The 13,331-nt window shown below is 45.3% G+C and overlaps 1 protein-coding gene across 1 annotated transcript in view; it reads left to right on the top strand.

Moving 5' to 3' along the window:
• Window positions 1–11,565, top strand: part of tspan7 (tetraspanin 7) — a 78,792-nt gene extending 67,227 nt beyond the window's left edge. The window contains exons 4-8 of the mRNA XM_088913758.1: window positions 395–490; window positions 845–1,000; window positions 2,300–2,383; window positions 5,061–5,144; window positions 8,141–11,565. Of these exons, the coding sequence (XP_088769884.1) occupies window positions 395–490; window positions 845–1,000; window positions 2,300–2,383; window positions 5,061–5,129 (405 nt within the window). The 3' untranslated portion in view covers window positions 5,130–5,144; window positions 8,141–11,565. The remainder of the gene's footprint in view (window positions 1–394; window positions 491–844; window positions 1,001–2,299; window positions 2,384–5,060; window positions 5,145–8,140) is intronic.
• The last annotated feature ends 1,766 nt before the right edge of the window (window positions 11,566–13,331 follow it).

The raw sequence follows: 13,331 nt of genomic DNA, 5'->3' as shown, positions 1-13,331 counted from the left end.
CTTTGCTCCGAGTTAACAGGACACACGCTTGAACAAACATTTGTTTTGATACACTGTTTAACCTTGTCGTGTTCAGATTAATTTTTCCCATAAGTCATCTTGTGACGACTGTGTCTTTGTCAAAATAAATGATGAAGTCCATCACCAAAGAGAAATGCCTCCGAAGGCTGGAGATTCCGCTGAAGCTGTTCGGTTTAACAAGCCGTGAGAAATTAGCAGAAGCAATTGCCGACAAGCGACGCACTGTGTCCTTTGCCCATTTTCCAGTGGCGAGAGATAAGAAGGTGGAAATGCGAATGACTGGCAGGGTGCCGGCTATAGTTTAAGCATGGGTGAGGGGGCTTCCAATGAGTTCCGGGAGATGAGACGATTGTGCCTTTGATTTCTTCCTCAGATCAAAGGCACGTTTCTGAGGACGTACAATGACGCAGTGCGAAACTACAATTCGAAGGATGACCGCAGCCACGCAGTAGACGATGTGCAGCACAGTGTAAGTCTGGGGGTGGGCTGGGGTCCCTCATTTAGGCCCTGATGCCTGATTATGATACAAGAGATCTTTTTTTTACGTGCAGATTTTCTGTGCCCATTTAGTGATTATAAAACATTTATCATACTCCAATCTTACTGCATTTTTTTATATTGTTCTCCAAATATTTGTATATTTAAAATATGACTGTATTGTATATATCCAAGCATACATAGTATTATTTGGGTATCCTGTTTTATTTAGTGGGATTTGGGCCTGTGAAGGGGGCCTCTGCTGGAGTAAGCAGAGCGAAGCTGGGGTGTCCGCAGTCCTCCAGTCTTGGCCCTGTGTGAGACAGAGGTTTTGTCTTCTCCCCAGCTGCGCTGCTGCGGCGTGCAGAACTACACCAGCTGGTTCACCAGCAGCTACTTCCCTGAGAACGGCATCCCGCCCAGCTGCTGTGCCAACGCCTCTGACTGCAGCCCCCAGGACCTGCGCAACACCACCATCGTCCCCAGCAAGGTCTACCAACAGGTCAGCCCCCAACCTCCCCCCACCGCCCACCCCGCGCTGCTTGCCAAAGACGGGGTCCCTCCTTGAGCAGCTGTGTCAGGAAATTGAACGTGCTCATTACTAGTCCTTCCACTGGCTGAAAAAGGACCTACAGTATGTCCTTGCTGCTGCTTTTAGCTGACTCCCCAAGTGGCTCAGAAGGTAAAATTCCGTCACTCATGTGGCGCAGGTATCTCATGTTTGAGCCTGGGGCCTGACACTAGTCAACTGTGAGCACAGCGCCCCTAGTGGCAGGGTGGGACAGGGTTGGATTAGTCAGCCACAAGCTCTCTCAGCTCCCAGCAACCCCTGTGAACCCCTGGGGGTGGGCAGTACTGTCAGTGGGAGATGCGCCTCTGCTCCAGTCAGCGCTGAACCTTCTGCACGGGGCTGTGTTCCTCATTATCCCCCGTGTGCGGCTGCAGGGGTCATAGCTGTGAGCCAGGACTTCATAAACATGCAACCAGCACAAACAACAAATAATTGGCTGTTCTTAAATCTAAAAAAAGACCAGGCTTTTCCTTTTCGGCTTTTAAGGTGTTGTACTATTTTGATATATGCTAAAAACTAAAAAATCTTACTCTCTTGCTGAAGTACTGTACTTAATCTATGTCTTCACTGGGGAAAGGAAAAAAAGGCTTAGAGAATGGGATTCTGCATGGAGTACTCTTAAGCAGTGGTCTTTACTGCAGGTCTTCAAATATCTCTTCACAGCTGAGAAACTACTTCATTAGAGCCAGTAATCAGCTTTAAACGACATTATAAAATCCAGGTCCCATCCCGCTCTTAAAGCTTGGAAACTACCTTAACGTTACCTGTAACACTAAGTCCTCTGGTATTTCTCCCATCCTTAATCCTCACTAAAACAGAGAGCTAAACTGAAACCTAACTCTACTGCTGTCCATAACCTTACACCTGTATGTGCCAAGAGTACTCTTCCTAAATTTTTTCCCCACCTTGCACATTCCTCTAACATTATATATCAACACTTCAATCCATAACAAAAACCCTGCAGCCATGCTCAACCTTAGCTCCAACCCAAAACCTGGAATCTGCAGCTGCAGAGCCTGACTCTTAACACTGAATGCACCTAAACGTTGCCTTGGCCTCCACTCTAACCTTACCAGTAGCACACACCCTCAGGACACTCCTGGCTCATGGGTTGCCTCTATCCCTTATATCAAACCACACCAGCCTGCTAGAAGCCTGATCCTTAATGCCCTCATCTCTCAGTGAACAGACACCAGTGGTTTTATCATACAAAGGACTTTCTGTTTTCAGGGCTGCTATGAGCTGGTAACCAGCTTTATGGAGACCAACATGGGCATCATTGCAGGGGTCGCCTTTGGGATTGCGTTTTCACAGGTGAGCTGATCCAACCTTTGCATTCTCACGGTGATTTCTGCTGAGTTGGACTGTTTCTCCAAGGAGAAACTTGTCTAGAGTTCCACATTGAATGTGAAAGCTTTCAGACACAGACCATGTGGCTCATCTTGTTAAATTGGTTCCAGGAAGCTGAATATTCCAAGATCCTCATCCAGCTGCCTTGCGAGGGATCCTAACAAACCAGCTTCGACAGCTTGGTTAGGTCATTTGTTCCAATATCCCACATCTGTTTCTATGAAGAATTACCTCCTGTGTGCCGTCCTAAATAAATTGCACTTGACTTTCATTTGTACCCTCAGGCCACAACTGCCTTACTGAGCTCGAAGTAGCTGTTTGGGTTCACTGTGTCAATTCAGTTCAGGTTACTGAAAACACAAGTCAGATCTCTGCAGATTCTTTTCCAGGCTTTGGAAAGAGCAGAATAAAAAGACTTAAATGTCCACACACCAAGGGTTTAACATTTTAGTCTTTGTATTCTGCTCTTTCCAATACGCCAGTGTGTTTTTCAAATTGTACAGTTCTAACCACAAATGAGCACTTTGTTTTTAATGTTGTTGTATGAACAACAACAGACTGGAGCCGTAGTGAACAGTGATGGAAGACAGGAGCTCCAATGATTTGTGAAAGATCCAGGTTATTTGCCAGCATGTTGGTCACATGAGCAATGAATCGACTGTCTCAGGCTGTCAGGGAGTATGCCTGCCTAATGAAGAATGGGTGCTTCGTTAAGCTCTGGACTGATTGGAGTGATAATAAGAGACGTTCTGTGTTTATTTCAACCTTTGGTACATGGTTGTAATTTCCCGTCCTTTTCTTCACGCTTGCCTTTATGTGGGTAACTCCACATTGGCCTTCGCCACCCTTAAAAGCCCATACATAATTTTCCCATTTTTGGAGTTTACAAAAAAATGCTAATTTAATTTGCTGCCTGCCCAACACACCTCCTGGTCAGCCTGTAAGACGGGCTGTCTGTTAGACAGAAGCCTGACGAGAACCCGTCTTAAAAACCTCCTTCTTCACTGCACTCACTCTGCGCGGTTGTAGCAAAATAGTAGCTGACTGTTCAAAACTGATGAACTGAGTAAAGCCCATTTTAAAACAAGAAAAGTAACCAGGGATTGTTTACTCATGTTGATTCTGAAGAGACCAGCAGCCATCGAATGACCTAAGGCTTGAGTGCTGATGTCTATCTGGACTGCTGTGTTGTGTTAAGACATGATTGCACTACACTGCAGTGATTTTTTCCCCTGTCTTGTTGTGATCTGCCCCTCATGCCTAAAGGAAATGCAACTTATTTTCCTCCAAGCAAGGAGGGTCCAAAAATACTTGTCTTCTTTGAGACAAAAGCCCAATTTGAGATGTAACATGCCATGCAATTTGTATTCAACAGACACTCATGGTCACATTCACGAAAAGAAAACCAGTCTTTATTGTTCTTTCTTGTACTCCTGATCCTGGTTGAGGAGAACAGAAATTTTAAAGGTGGAAAAAAACAACAACAGACACTTCCTGTATATTTAGTAACATTGCTTAAAAGGAGAACATTCCCAGTTGTTCAAAAGCCTAGCAACCTGACACTTCAGATATATCAATCACTTACAATCATGTCAGTTTTTTTATTTTAGACTATGTGATGAACTGACAACCTAGCCACAATTCACAGAAAAAAACTCCAGAACTTTACACAAAACTGTTTGTTTGAAAAGAAAATGAGATAAAACTACCAGCTCAAAACACATCATCCCTCCACCAGTCTCATCTCTTCCTTCCTTTAATCAGCTGCCTTAAACCAACACCAATATAAAATGAAAGTGGTCGCTAACCTCCTGCTCAGTTAAACATGCCCAATTAAGCTCCACAGTCCTCAGCCTTCTTATTGCAGCTAATGGGAATGCCAAGCAGTTAACCGTCATGTGACCCACGCGCAGGCCAGCGTTTTCACTCCATGGACTATTAATTGAACTGTAAATGTTATCGGGAATAAAAGGCAGGGGAAATCAATGGCACCTATTAAAGCCAGCTCCATCCTAATGTGCTTAATCCCTCTGTGCGCTCTGACAGGCTCATCCTCGGCTGTGATTTCAGCGCAGGAAGACTCGCGCTTCTCTCAGAGCTGCTTCGCTTCAGATTTCCGTTCTTTCTCTTTTAATTAAAAAGGATGCATATCTCTTAGAAAATAAACATCTCTGCTCGCTGTGCGTCTCTGCTGCTGCAGTGCAATTAACCAGTTCCTGAAAAGGAAGGAGACGGAAAATAACAAAGGGAGGAATTTAAGTGGTGAGAGAGAGGGAAAAAAATCAAAAGATTGGGATGCTTATTAGCACAATTGCTTTGTAAATATTAGAGGTCTATCTCTAGTGATGGATCTGTCATTTTTGAAGATGAAACTGTTGGTAATTAACAATACCACATGTTTTTATCAGCATATGTGGGTTTTTCTGTTTGGAACTTGTGTGATTCATGAACGGCCTTAAAATCTGTGATATGCAGCGTCATTGTCTGGCTCTCTGGGGTTTCAATGAAAAAGGACAGTTTTCAAAGAGCCCTGAAAAATTCAACCGTGTGATGTCAGCAGGAGTATCGCCGGCGAGCTGTTTGTTTTAATTTGCTTGTGTGTGTGTGTGTGTGTGTCTCTTTTTTTCTCCTCTCCTTGCAGTTGATTGGCATGATGCTGGCCTGCTGCCTGTCGCGATTCATCACTGCCAATCAGTACGAGATGGTGTAGCGGTGAGAGCGCGTGGTGAGTTCGCACTGTCGCTGTCATTCCCTCACCGTCTGAACACTGGCCTGTCACCCGCCGCCCCTGTCAGTCTGCCGCGGTCCGACCCTCCCCCGCCGGAGAGCCCCGCGCTCCCTCTTCCCCCTCTCCGTCTCTCACCTTATGTGGGCTCCGAAACAATCAGGATATTTCAATTATGCATGTGTCTGCCAGCTTCACGCGCGTGCCGCACAACAGAGGGAGCAGGAGTGGGGAAAGTGAGAAGGGGGGTTAAAATAGGTGCTTTTCTCCTCCTAAATTAAGGGGGGGGGTCCCCAATAGTTCTGGTTTCATGTAATGCTTGAGAACTGTTTTTAGGAGGCACACTATCACAACATGAGACAATATTCTCTTCCTTGGAATTGTTTGCGCTGGGGAAAGCTTGGGCTTGTCAGTTCCTGGATGGCTTGAGCAAGGGTTTTTTGATCTTGGCGGGTTGGGGACAAGGGATCGTGGGAGTGATTCCTGGTGGAGGAGAAACAGTCCCATCCGCACAGCCCCTCTGGGATGGGTGAATTGAGTCTGGGCTGCGACGTGTGAAAGAGGGACACATCGTTCGGCTTCAGATACCGAATTGAAGGCGCACGGCTGGTGCGTCTGAGCCGCGGCGCTCTGGGTGTTCTGGGCGGCTGGCAGAGGTGGCAGGCTGGCGCTGCGGGCGGGGAGCAGATGGGGAGAGCGCAGCCTGCACTGCGGGGGGAGGGGTAAGGGGCCCCCACAGCGCTCAGGGGGGCTGTTCAGCACCAGCCCACTGCCCACTGCCAGCAGCAGCTGCGCTTAACACCAAGCTGCAGAATTCCTACTAGCCGGTTTAATTGCTGAGCCCCGACGGCACTGTTCTGGATTTGAAACAATGCTGTTATTGCTTCTCAATTAACTCTCAGATTTATTACGTTTACCGCGTCCCTGTTTGTGCTGGATGCCGGGCATGCTAATGCCTTAAAGAGGCAGAGGCTCCTTGACTCCGCTGCCCAACAATAGTCCGGCACCCCTTGTGCAAGGGAGCAAAATATTCTGATTTCCCTAAAAGCAGCAGCAGGTCGGAGCAGGGGGGATCAGCAGGGACAGCTGTGAGCACCGAGGCCTTCGTAGCGCGGGCCCAGCAGGGAGAGTGAGGTCTGAGGAGGAGTGCGCTGTCTGGGCCTTGTCTTTCCTGTGGTCTCCTGGGTCCACTGCAGTATATCAAAGACATCTGCAGACGTGCAAGGCCAGAGGAGTAAATAATAATAATCCTTACACTTACTGTATATATTACTGACACTAATGGGGACTCCCCTCCACCACCACCAATGTACAGCATCCACCTGGATGATGCGACGGCAGTCATAGTGCGCCAGTACACTCACCACACACCAGCTATTAGTGGGGAGGAGAAAGGAGTGATGAAGCCAGTTCATAGATGGGGGTTATAAGTAGGCCTTGATTGGTAAAGGCCAGGGGGAAATTTGGCCAGGACACAGGGGTAACACCCCTACTCTTTTCGAGAAACACCCTGGGACAGAGAGTCAGGACATCTCATCCAAAGGATGGCGCCCTTTTCCAGTATAGTGTCCCCGTCTCCCAGCCAGGTACTGACTAGGCTCACACCTGCTGAGCTTCAGTGGGGCTGCCAGGTCTGAGCTGCAGGGAGCTGCTGGCGAGTAAGTAAGTCTCGACGATGCTCTCACAATGAGGAGTTCACAGCCACATATCAGTTACATTCTTTTCCTCCAAGCTTCTCTGTTTGCATCGCAGAAACGAATGCAGCCTTAGTGAAACTGCAGCCGCTTCTCATATCTCAGATCTCAGAATCTGACAGGCGCTCGTCGGTGGCTGTGCTGCTGCCGTTCAGCAGGGCAGCCGGGGAGATGACACGCTCCTGCTGCAGAGGCCCACAGCCGCACTGTAGAGCAGGAAGCAGCTCCCCTCGCTGCGCCGGGCCCGCAGTGTGAAGATCGAGCGCGATAGCACCGACGCGGCGGCCTGGGCCGCGGAGAGGCGAGAGCAGATGCGCTTCGGCTGGGTGGCCATGGAAACGCCTCGCGCTGCCGGTTGTTAACCACGCGTCTGGGCTGTGGTGAACCGCGGCCCCCCTCCTCCTTGCAGCCAGGAAAGCGTGGCCAGGGGCGCTGCTAGTGCAGGTGTCACGAGGGGAGCGTGAGGGGCCGCTATCAGCTCATTACTTTTGTTGAACTGGAAAGGCGCCGAAAGGCCAAAAATAACTGGAGGGTCCTTATTGCATAAGATGTGTTCAGACGTGCAGCTTTGAGCCCCCAGCTGCACCTGTTTTTTATTAACTTTTCCATCCGCGTGAGTAAACTAGGAAAGTCTTTCAAATGTGATGAATCCGCGAACTTTGTGTTTAAAGATTGAAATTCTGTTGCATATGGTTCTGTTTCACGTTTGTGCACCAAATTATGTAGGTAAAAGCTTGTAGGTGCGAGTTTGTGCACTCGTTTTGTAGGTAAAGGCTAAATTCTGTGTATATTTCATTAGTATTTTAGTCAGGGGTCTGCTGTCTGTCGGTAGCTCTGTTGGAGTCAAGGGATTGTGGATGGATGGAACAATTTACACTGTGTTGTTGCCACCAGCTGCATTCCACGGCTTAGCTGCAGAGCAATTGAAAGCCATGAATGCGTGTGCCTTTTACAGGCTGTTGGCTTCAACAAGGCAGGGTGGCATGTTCCATGCTTCTGCAACCCTTTGTGTAAAGATATACTTCCTGTTCTTGGATTTAATTGCACTTTGACACATTTTCTACTTGTAACCTCTGGCTCGTGTTTCACTGTTCATTCATTTGTCACTTGCGCAGCGGATTTAGAATACTTGTATCGGGTGCCCTCATAGACTTTCATTTCCTTCAGCATGTCAGAGTAGGACCTTTTGCAGAGTAGGATATTTGTCTACATTAAATGTCATCTGTCAGGTGTTTGCCTGGTTGTGATCCCTGTTCCAGAGAGTATTACCATGTCTGACTGGTTCTTATTTTTGCCTTTCAGGGAGAAGAAGAGAAAGCTTTTGTCATTATGGAAGAAGGAGGGACTCCTAGACTGCTAGCACACTCCATTCTTATTTCCTCTATTCTTGTCTATCATAGTGCATCATTCCTTAATGTAAAGTCGTGCCATTTAAACAAGCTTACTTTCAAGACTTCCACCTTAACTATGTCTATACCTGTGGGATCCGTGTCTCAACATTGATAACCACAACAGATCTAGTTCCCAATTACAGCACCAGTGTGGATGCGTGTGCAGTATATCAACAGCATAGCTGCCATTTACAATTCGTAAGCATTAACTGCTTTTCTATTTAAAAATAAAAATATGAACTAAGTTCATATTTAGTTTTCCACCTGCTATCTTTTCTTCAGCCAAAAATAGGAGAAAAAAAAATCAGAAAACAGAAAGTATACTTGAAAACAAAAGAGAGAAACTCAATTTTAAAGTTGTACTGTAGTTCTTGAAGGGAGTAATTCTCCCAGATGTTAGACTACAGCCTTTTATTCTTACTGATACATAATGCTTCAGCTTTTTGCTGCTATATGGAGTAAATTTCAGCATCTGATCCTGTGTAAAGTTAATATTACTAAAATTTGTGCAGTTGCTTTTATGGATATGTTTGTGTTGCTTTTTTTTAAAAAAAAATTGATTTGACTTAGTTTGGTTTAGTACTGTACATCAGTGATCTCTGCTACATTGCTTCCAGTGCCCTAGGAGATGTAGTCTGGGTTTTTATAAAACTCACTTATGGTCAAGAAACTTATTTGTTTTAGCTACACAGTCTTATTTAGTGGCATTAATTACTGCTGTTCTTAACATACTCAGTGCCCACATAACACACACCCATACTCTCCAGCCGTTGTCATAGCTACAGTTCACAGGCATGGCTGGCTACCACAAGTGTCACTTCCTGCTGCCACTTCCTTGTCTACCACACTGTTCAGAGTCTTTCTGCTACACTATGTGGCACAGCTGTGTGTTCCTCTCGGTACTGTGTTCCACTCCTTCTGTGAGTGGAAGCCTTGAATTTCTTGCCCATTAAACTGACCTGATAGTTAAGTTATTTTCTAGAAGGTAACTGAACTCGTAAAGTCAGCTTAAAGCCCGATTTAGGTCGCATAAGCATCTGATGATCCTCCCTTCAGCTCCTTTAGACATTCCTGTGTACAACAGACCTGCTCCTTGACCATGGATCTCCAGGACAGGCCTAAGCTTAGAGGAGAGGATGGAAATATCCTCTCACACACTGCCTTTGGGATTCCTTCAGGGCAGGGTTGAGTCTTATTGAGCAAACTAGCCCTATGCCACACCCGTCTAAATGCAAAGATTTTCAATATTTCTTTGGGCATCTTATATAAAAAGTACTTATAAATCTTAGTGCAGAGCACATGACTAATGTTTCATCAACCAAAACAGAAAACAAAAACTGCAAAAATATATTTTTACAGTTAAGCTTAGTGTACTGTTGGAGGTGCCAGTCAAGGAGGGGATATTAAGTCTAGCTAGCAGTATTCTAATATTTTTTTAAACACTCCTTTCACCCAAAGTGCTGTAGAATAGCACACATGTAATATATTTATTAATGTGGCCATTTGCATATCTAAAAAGAAAAAGAGTGTGAGTTTGGCCTGACTTCAAGAATGATTTAGAACAGGGGCGTCCAATCCTGGTCCTGGAGAGTCAGTGTGTCTGCTGGTTAGCGGTCTAACACAGCTCTTAATTAGCTAAACCACCTCGTTAACCAGTTCAACAACAGCTTCTCCCAGATCTTCAGATGCTGTTGCTTTCAAGAGCTCTAGAAAACCTTCAGGCACACAGACTCTCCAGGACCAGGACTGGACATTGTCCATTGAGAACACAAAATGGGGCAGTCAAACATTTTGAATGCTCAAGTTTTAGAATGGTTGAAAGACTAGAGCACTCCTTAATAGGGAGCCTGAAACGGGCAAATAATTTTTTTTTACAATTAAGCAATTCTTTTGTTAAAAACGTTTTAATTTTACCCACTGCATCTGTCTCTGAACAGGTTAACAGAACGGTTTGCCTTGATCACGCCCAGCGAGGGGATGTAGATTGTAGCACAAAGGGAGGTTGAGAATCCAAGTCCTTTCTTAATACCAGGCAGGCAAGAGGTCATTCTTACTGATGGCCGCATGGGAGTGAGGGAGGAGGAGAAAGCAGTGGTTTTAGTGATGTAATTAATGCCACTTTTTCTGAGAAGTTGAGGGGGATAAATAAAAATCTATTTTTCCGTGATGATAAAACATATTGCGATAATGGTTATAAAATTGATGACACCTCGACTCAGGACCCAGGACACACTGCTCTGAGCTCTTGATCTTCCTGGTAGCTGCCTTTTCCTGCGTGGATGAAATGACGCAGGTTGGCAAATGCGCTTGCCAGTGGTTTGGAATGGTGTGGCTGGTGAAGTGCTGCATCACTGTGGTGCTTTGGAACGTGGGACAGAGGCTCCAGCAGGAGCAAGCTGTAGTGAGGTTTTGGGAGTTGAGAGGGATGACTGATGTCGCACTGCTGCCAGCCTCTCTTTTCTCCTGGGCATTTAAGCTCTGCAGGGCTGTGTTACACCACTTGCTCAGTAGCAACATCCTTGCTGCTTGAAGGGCACTGTGTGACCACTTTTGTATTTCCTGCAGATGCGAAATGATTTACAGGTGTCACATTAGGGTGCGATCTGGGTTTTTTTTTTTCCACATGAGCAGTAATAGCAGTAGGTGATCGCTTCGGATCACCACAAGGAGCTAGTGCGCAGAAGGGTCAATGCACGGTACAAGTTTCAACAGGTGTACAAATCCTGATAAGCTCTGTGGTTGGAGGGCATAACTATTGGGTTCATGGGCTCAAGAGCAGCTTCACGGTAAATCCTGAGGGAGGCTCGCTGTGTATAATCTGGCGCAAAACACTGGAGATGGCACTTGAACTACTGAAATGAAAACAAATTGGAGCCGGAATCTGCTTGGAGAGCTCTGTGCGTCACTCTGTTCCGCGGGCTGTGAAGGGCCGCTTCTCCCGTTCAGAGACGTGGAGACTCCAGGGGGCTGTGGGCAATGCGTGAGAGAACACTGAAGTTGATGACTGTATAACTTATTTAATAAAGCTGTGATGTGAGTAACTCAGGCTGGAGGATTAAAGAAGCAGCCTTTTGTATTTCCGTGTACGTGTTTTCTTGCCTTGTTTCCGAAGTTGTCACGGCAGCCGCTGCCAGCCTCGTATGTGTAGGTGGATCGGTGTTAATGTAAATCAAGTCTAGAAAATATTGTAGAAGATGCTTTGAAGTTGGATGAACAGAATAATAACTTTGTATAAAGACAAACATTTTTAAACTGTTATCACCAGCTAGCATGCCAACAACGTTGATATTGTATGCAATTGTGATCTTGGTATTAATAAACGGTCATGACAACTTAGCCGTTGGTTTGTCTGATTTCAGTGCCGTTTTCGAGTGCCGTTTTATGAGAGCCTTCCAAGGAAAAGAAGGATTTAGAACATTAATACATTAATACTTGAGGTACAAAAATGTAAAAAGCACAATTCAATGGCCAGTGTTCAGCCAGCTCTGTTGAACTGTCTGGGGGTGCCGTTTAAGAGGTCGCGTTGTCCTTGGTCCAATTCCTATATCGACCAATGTTCGTGACCGATGCGATGTCCCAAAGACAGTGATAAATCAACCCGTGAAAAGCGGTGGAAATCCTAATGCAGTCCTAGTTGAGATTTTGCACAAAAGGGTTCAGATTACAGAAGAGTCAAGCAAATATGCCTCTGTGCTGGATTGTCCACCTCGCTACTGCTGACTGGTGTCCCGGCTTTAAATCTGGCATCTCTTAGGAAGGTATCCAAAGGAAGCCGGCTTAAAAAGAATGGAATTCCTGTTTGCTCCAGCGACTGCAGTGTTGACACAGGTGTTCAGCGCCCGTCTGTCAAATATAACTACAGCGGCAGCATTTGCTAAAATAAACACTTCGGAGAGGAGGGTGCTCAAAGCTTCTTCCTCCCTTGAAAAATTGGCTTGACCTTTACCAAGTACAAAGAGCTCGTCTCCAAGCGAAAGGGGAAAGGAGAAAGGGGGTCGTTTCCTTTCGCTGCCCAGTTTTTGTCACTGGTTTTATAGTGAATAATCTGCTTTTACTTCCAAAGAGAAAACGCAACAAATCGTGTGAGTGCATGCTCCTTCAGAAAAGAAAGATTGGCTTCTATTTTCTGCTATGTTTTAAATACATGTGTTCAACGGTATGCATTTGTTTATTATTATTATTATTATTATTATTATTATTATTATTATTATTATTATTCCGGTTAGGCATTTGTAAAGGAACTCTCTGGTTGTGCCTGGCACGGGAGTAATTAATTCAGCTGCCTCTGTGTTCTGTCTCCAGAGAATCCAGTGATCAATGGTCTTGTTCAACAGACTGCCTCGCAATGACACATGACGCTTGGGTTTATTTATGACTTTTCAAAATAAAGTCACACAAACGCGTCGTAAAAGAACGGTATTTCATGCTGCCATGGCAAAGGGAAAGGTTCCGGGTTTTTTTTGTTCTCCTCCAGCATACGAAACTTTGCACAAAATGCGATCAGATGATATTATGAGAATGTTGTCCTTTTTTGAACCATTTCAAGAAGCATAAGAACGTTTTCAGAGAATGGAGGCCTGCTGAGAACCTCGTCCAGTGGTAGCGGTTTCCTGCAGCATTGGCGTCGGCTTCAACAACATGGCTGGGTGGCTTGTTCCACGAACTGCAAAGAAATGCCTCTTGTTCTCAGTTTGAAAAAAATGCAGTGACTTTCTTTACACTTCTCCGCGTTTCACCGCTGACTTTGTCAGTGTCTTAAGGGAATTTCAATACTTGTATATGTCCTCTTGTGGTCTTTCCGTTCAAGATAAAAAGGTTTAAATCTTTTTATTACAGATCATATTCCTTTAAGTCTGAAACCTTCCTGGCTTCTTTTCTTCGGACTCTAGTTTACAAAAAGGCATTTTTTTTGCATCATGGTGACCAAATGTATACAGAATATTACAAAGAGGGTCTTAGTCTTTGTATTGTACCATTTTAACAAAACACCCCTTGCTTTAAATTATGTGCCTTTAACTTTGCATCCTAACATTGTTTTTTTTTCTTGTTATTACTCAGATTAACTCCCATTTTATATTTGTAGTTTGTTTTTTTTAACCTGC

Source organism: Atractosteus spatula, chromosome 4 (assembly GCF_055471065.1).
Source record: "Atractosteus spatula isolate fAtrSpa1 chromosome 4, fAtrSpa1.hap1, whole genome shotgun sequence".
In the NCBI taxonomy this organism is placed as follows: domain Eukaryota; kingdom Metazoa; phylum Chordata; class Actinopteri; order Semionotiformes; family Lepisosteidae; genus Atractosteus; species Atractosteus spatula.
Note: the sequence above shows the minus strand (reverse complement) of the source record. Positions and strands in the feature narration are given on the sequence as shown.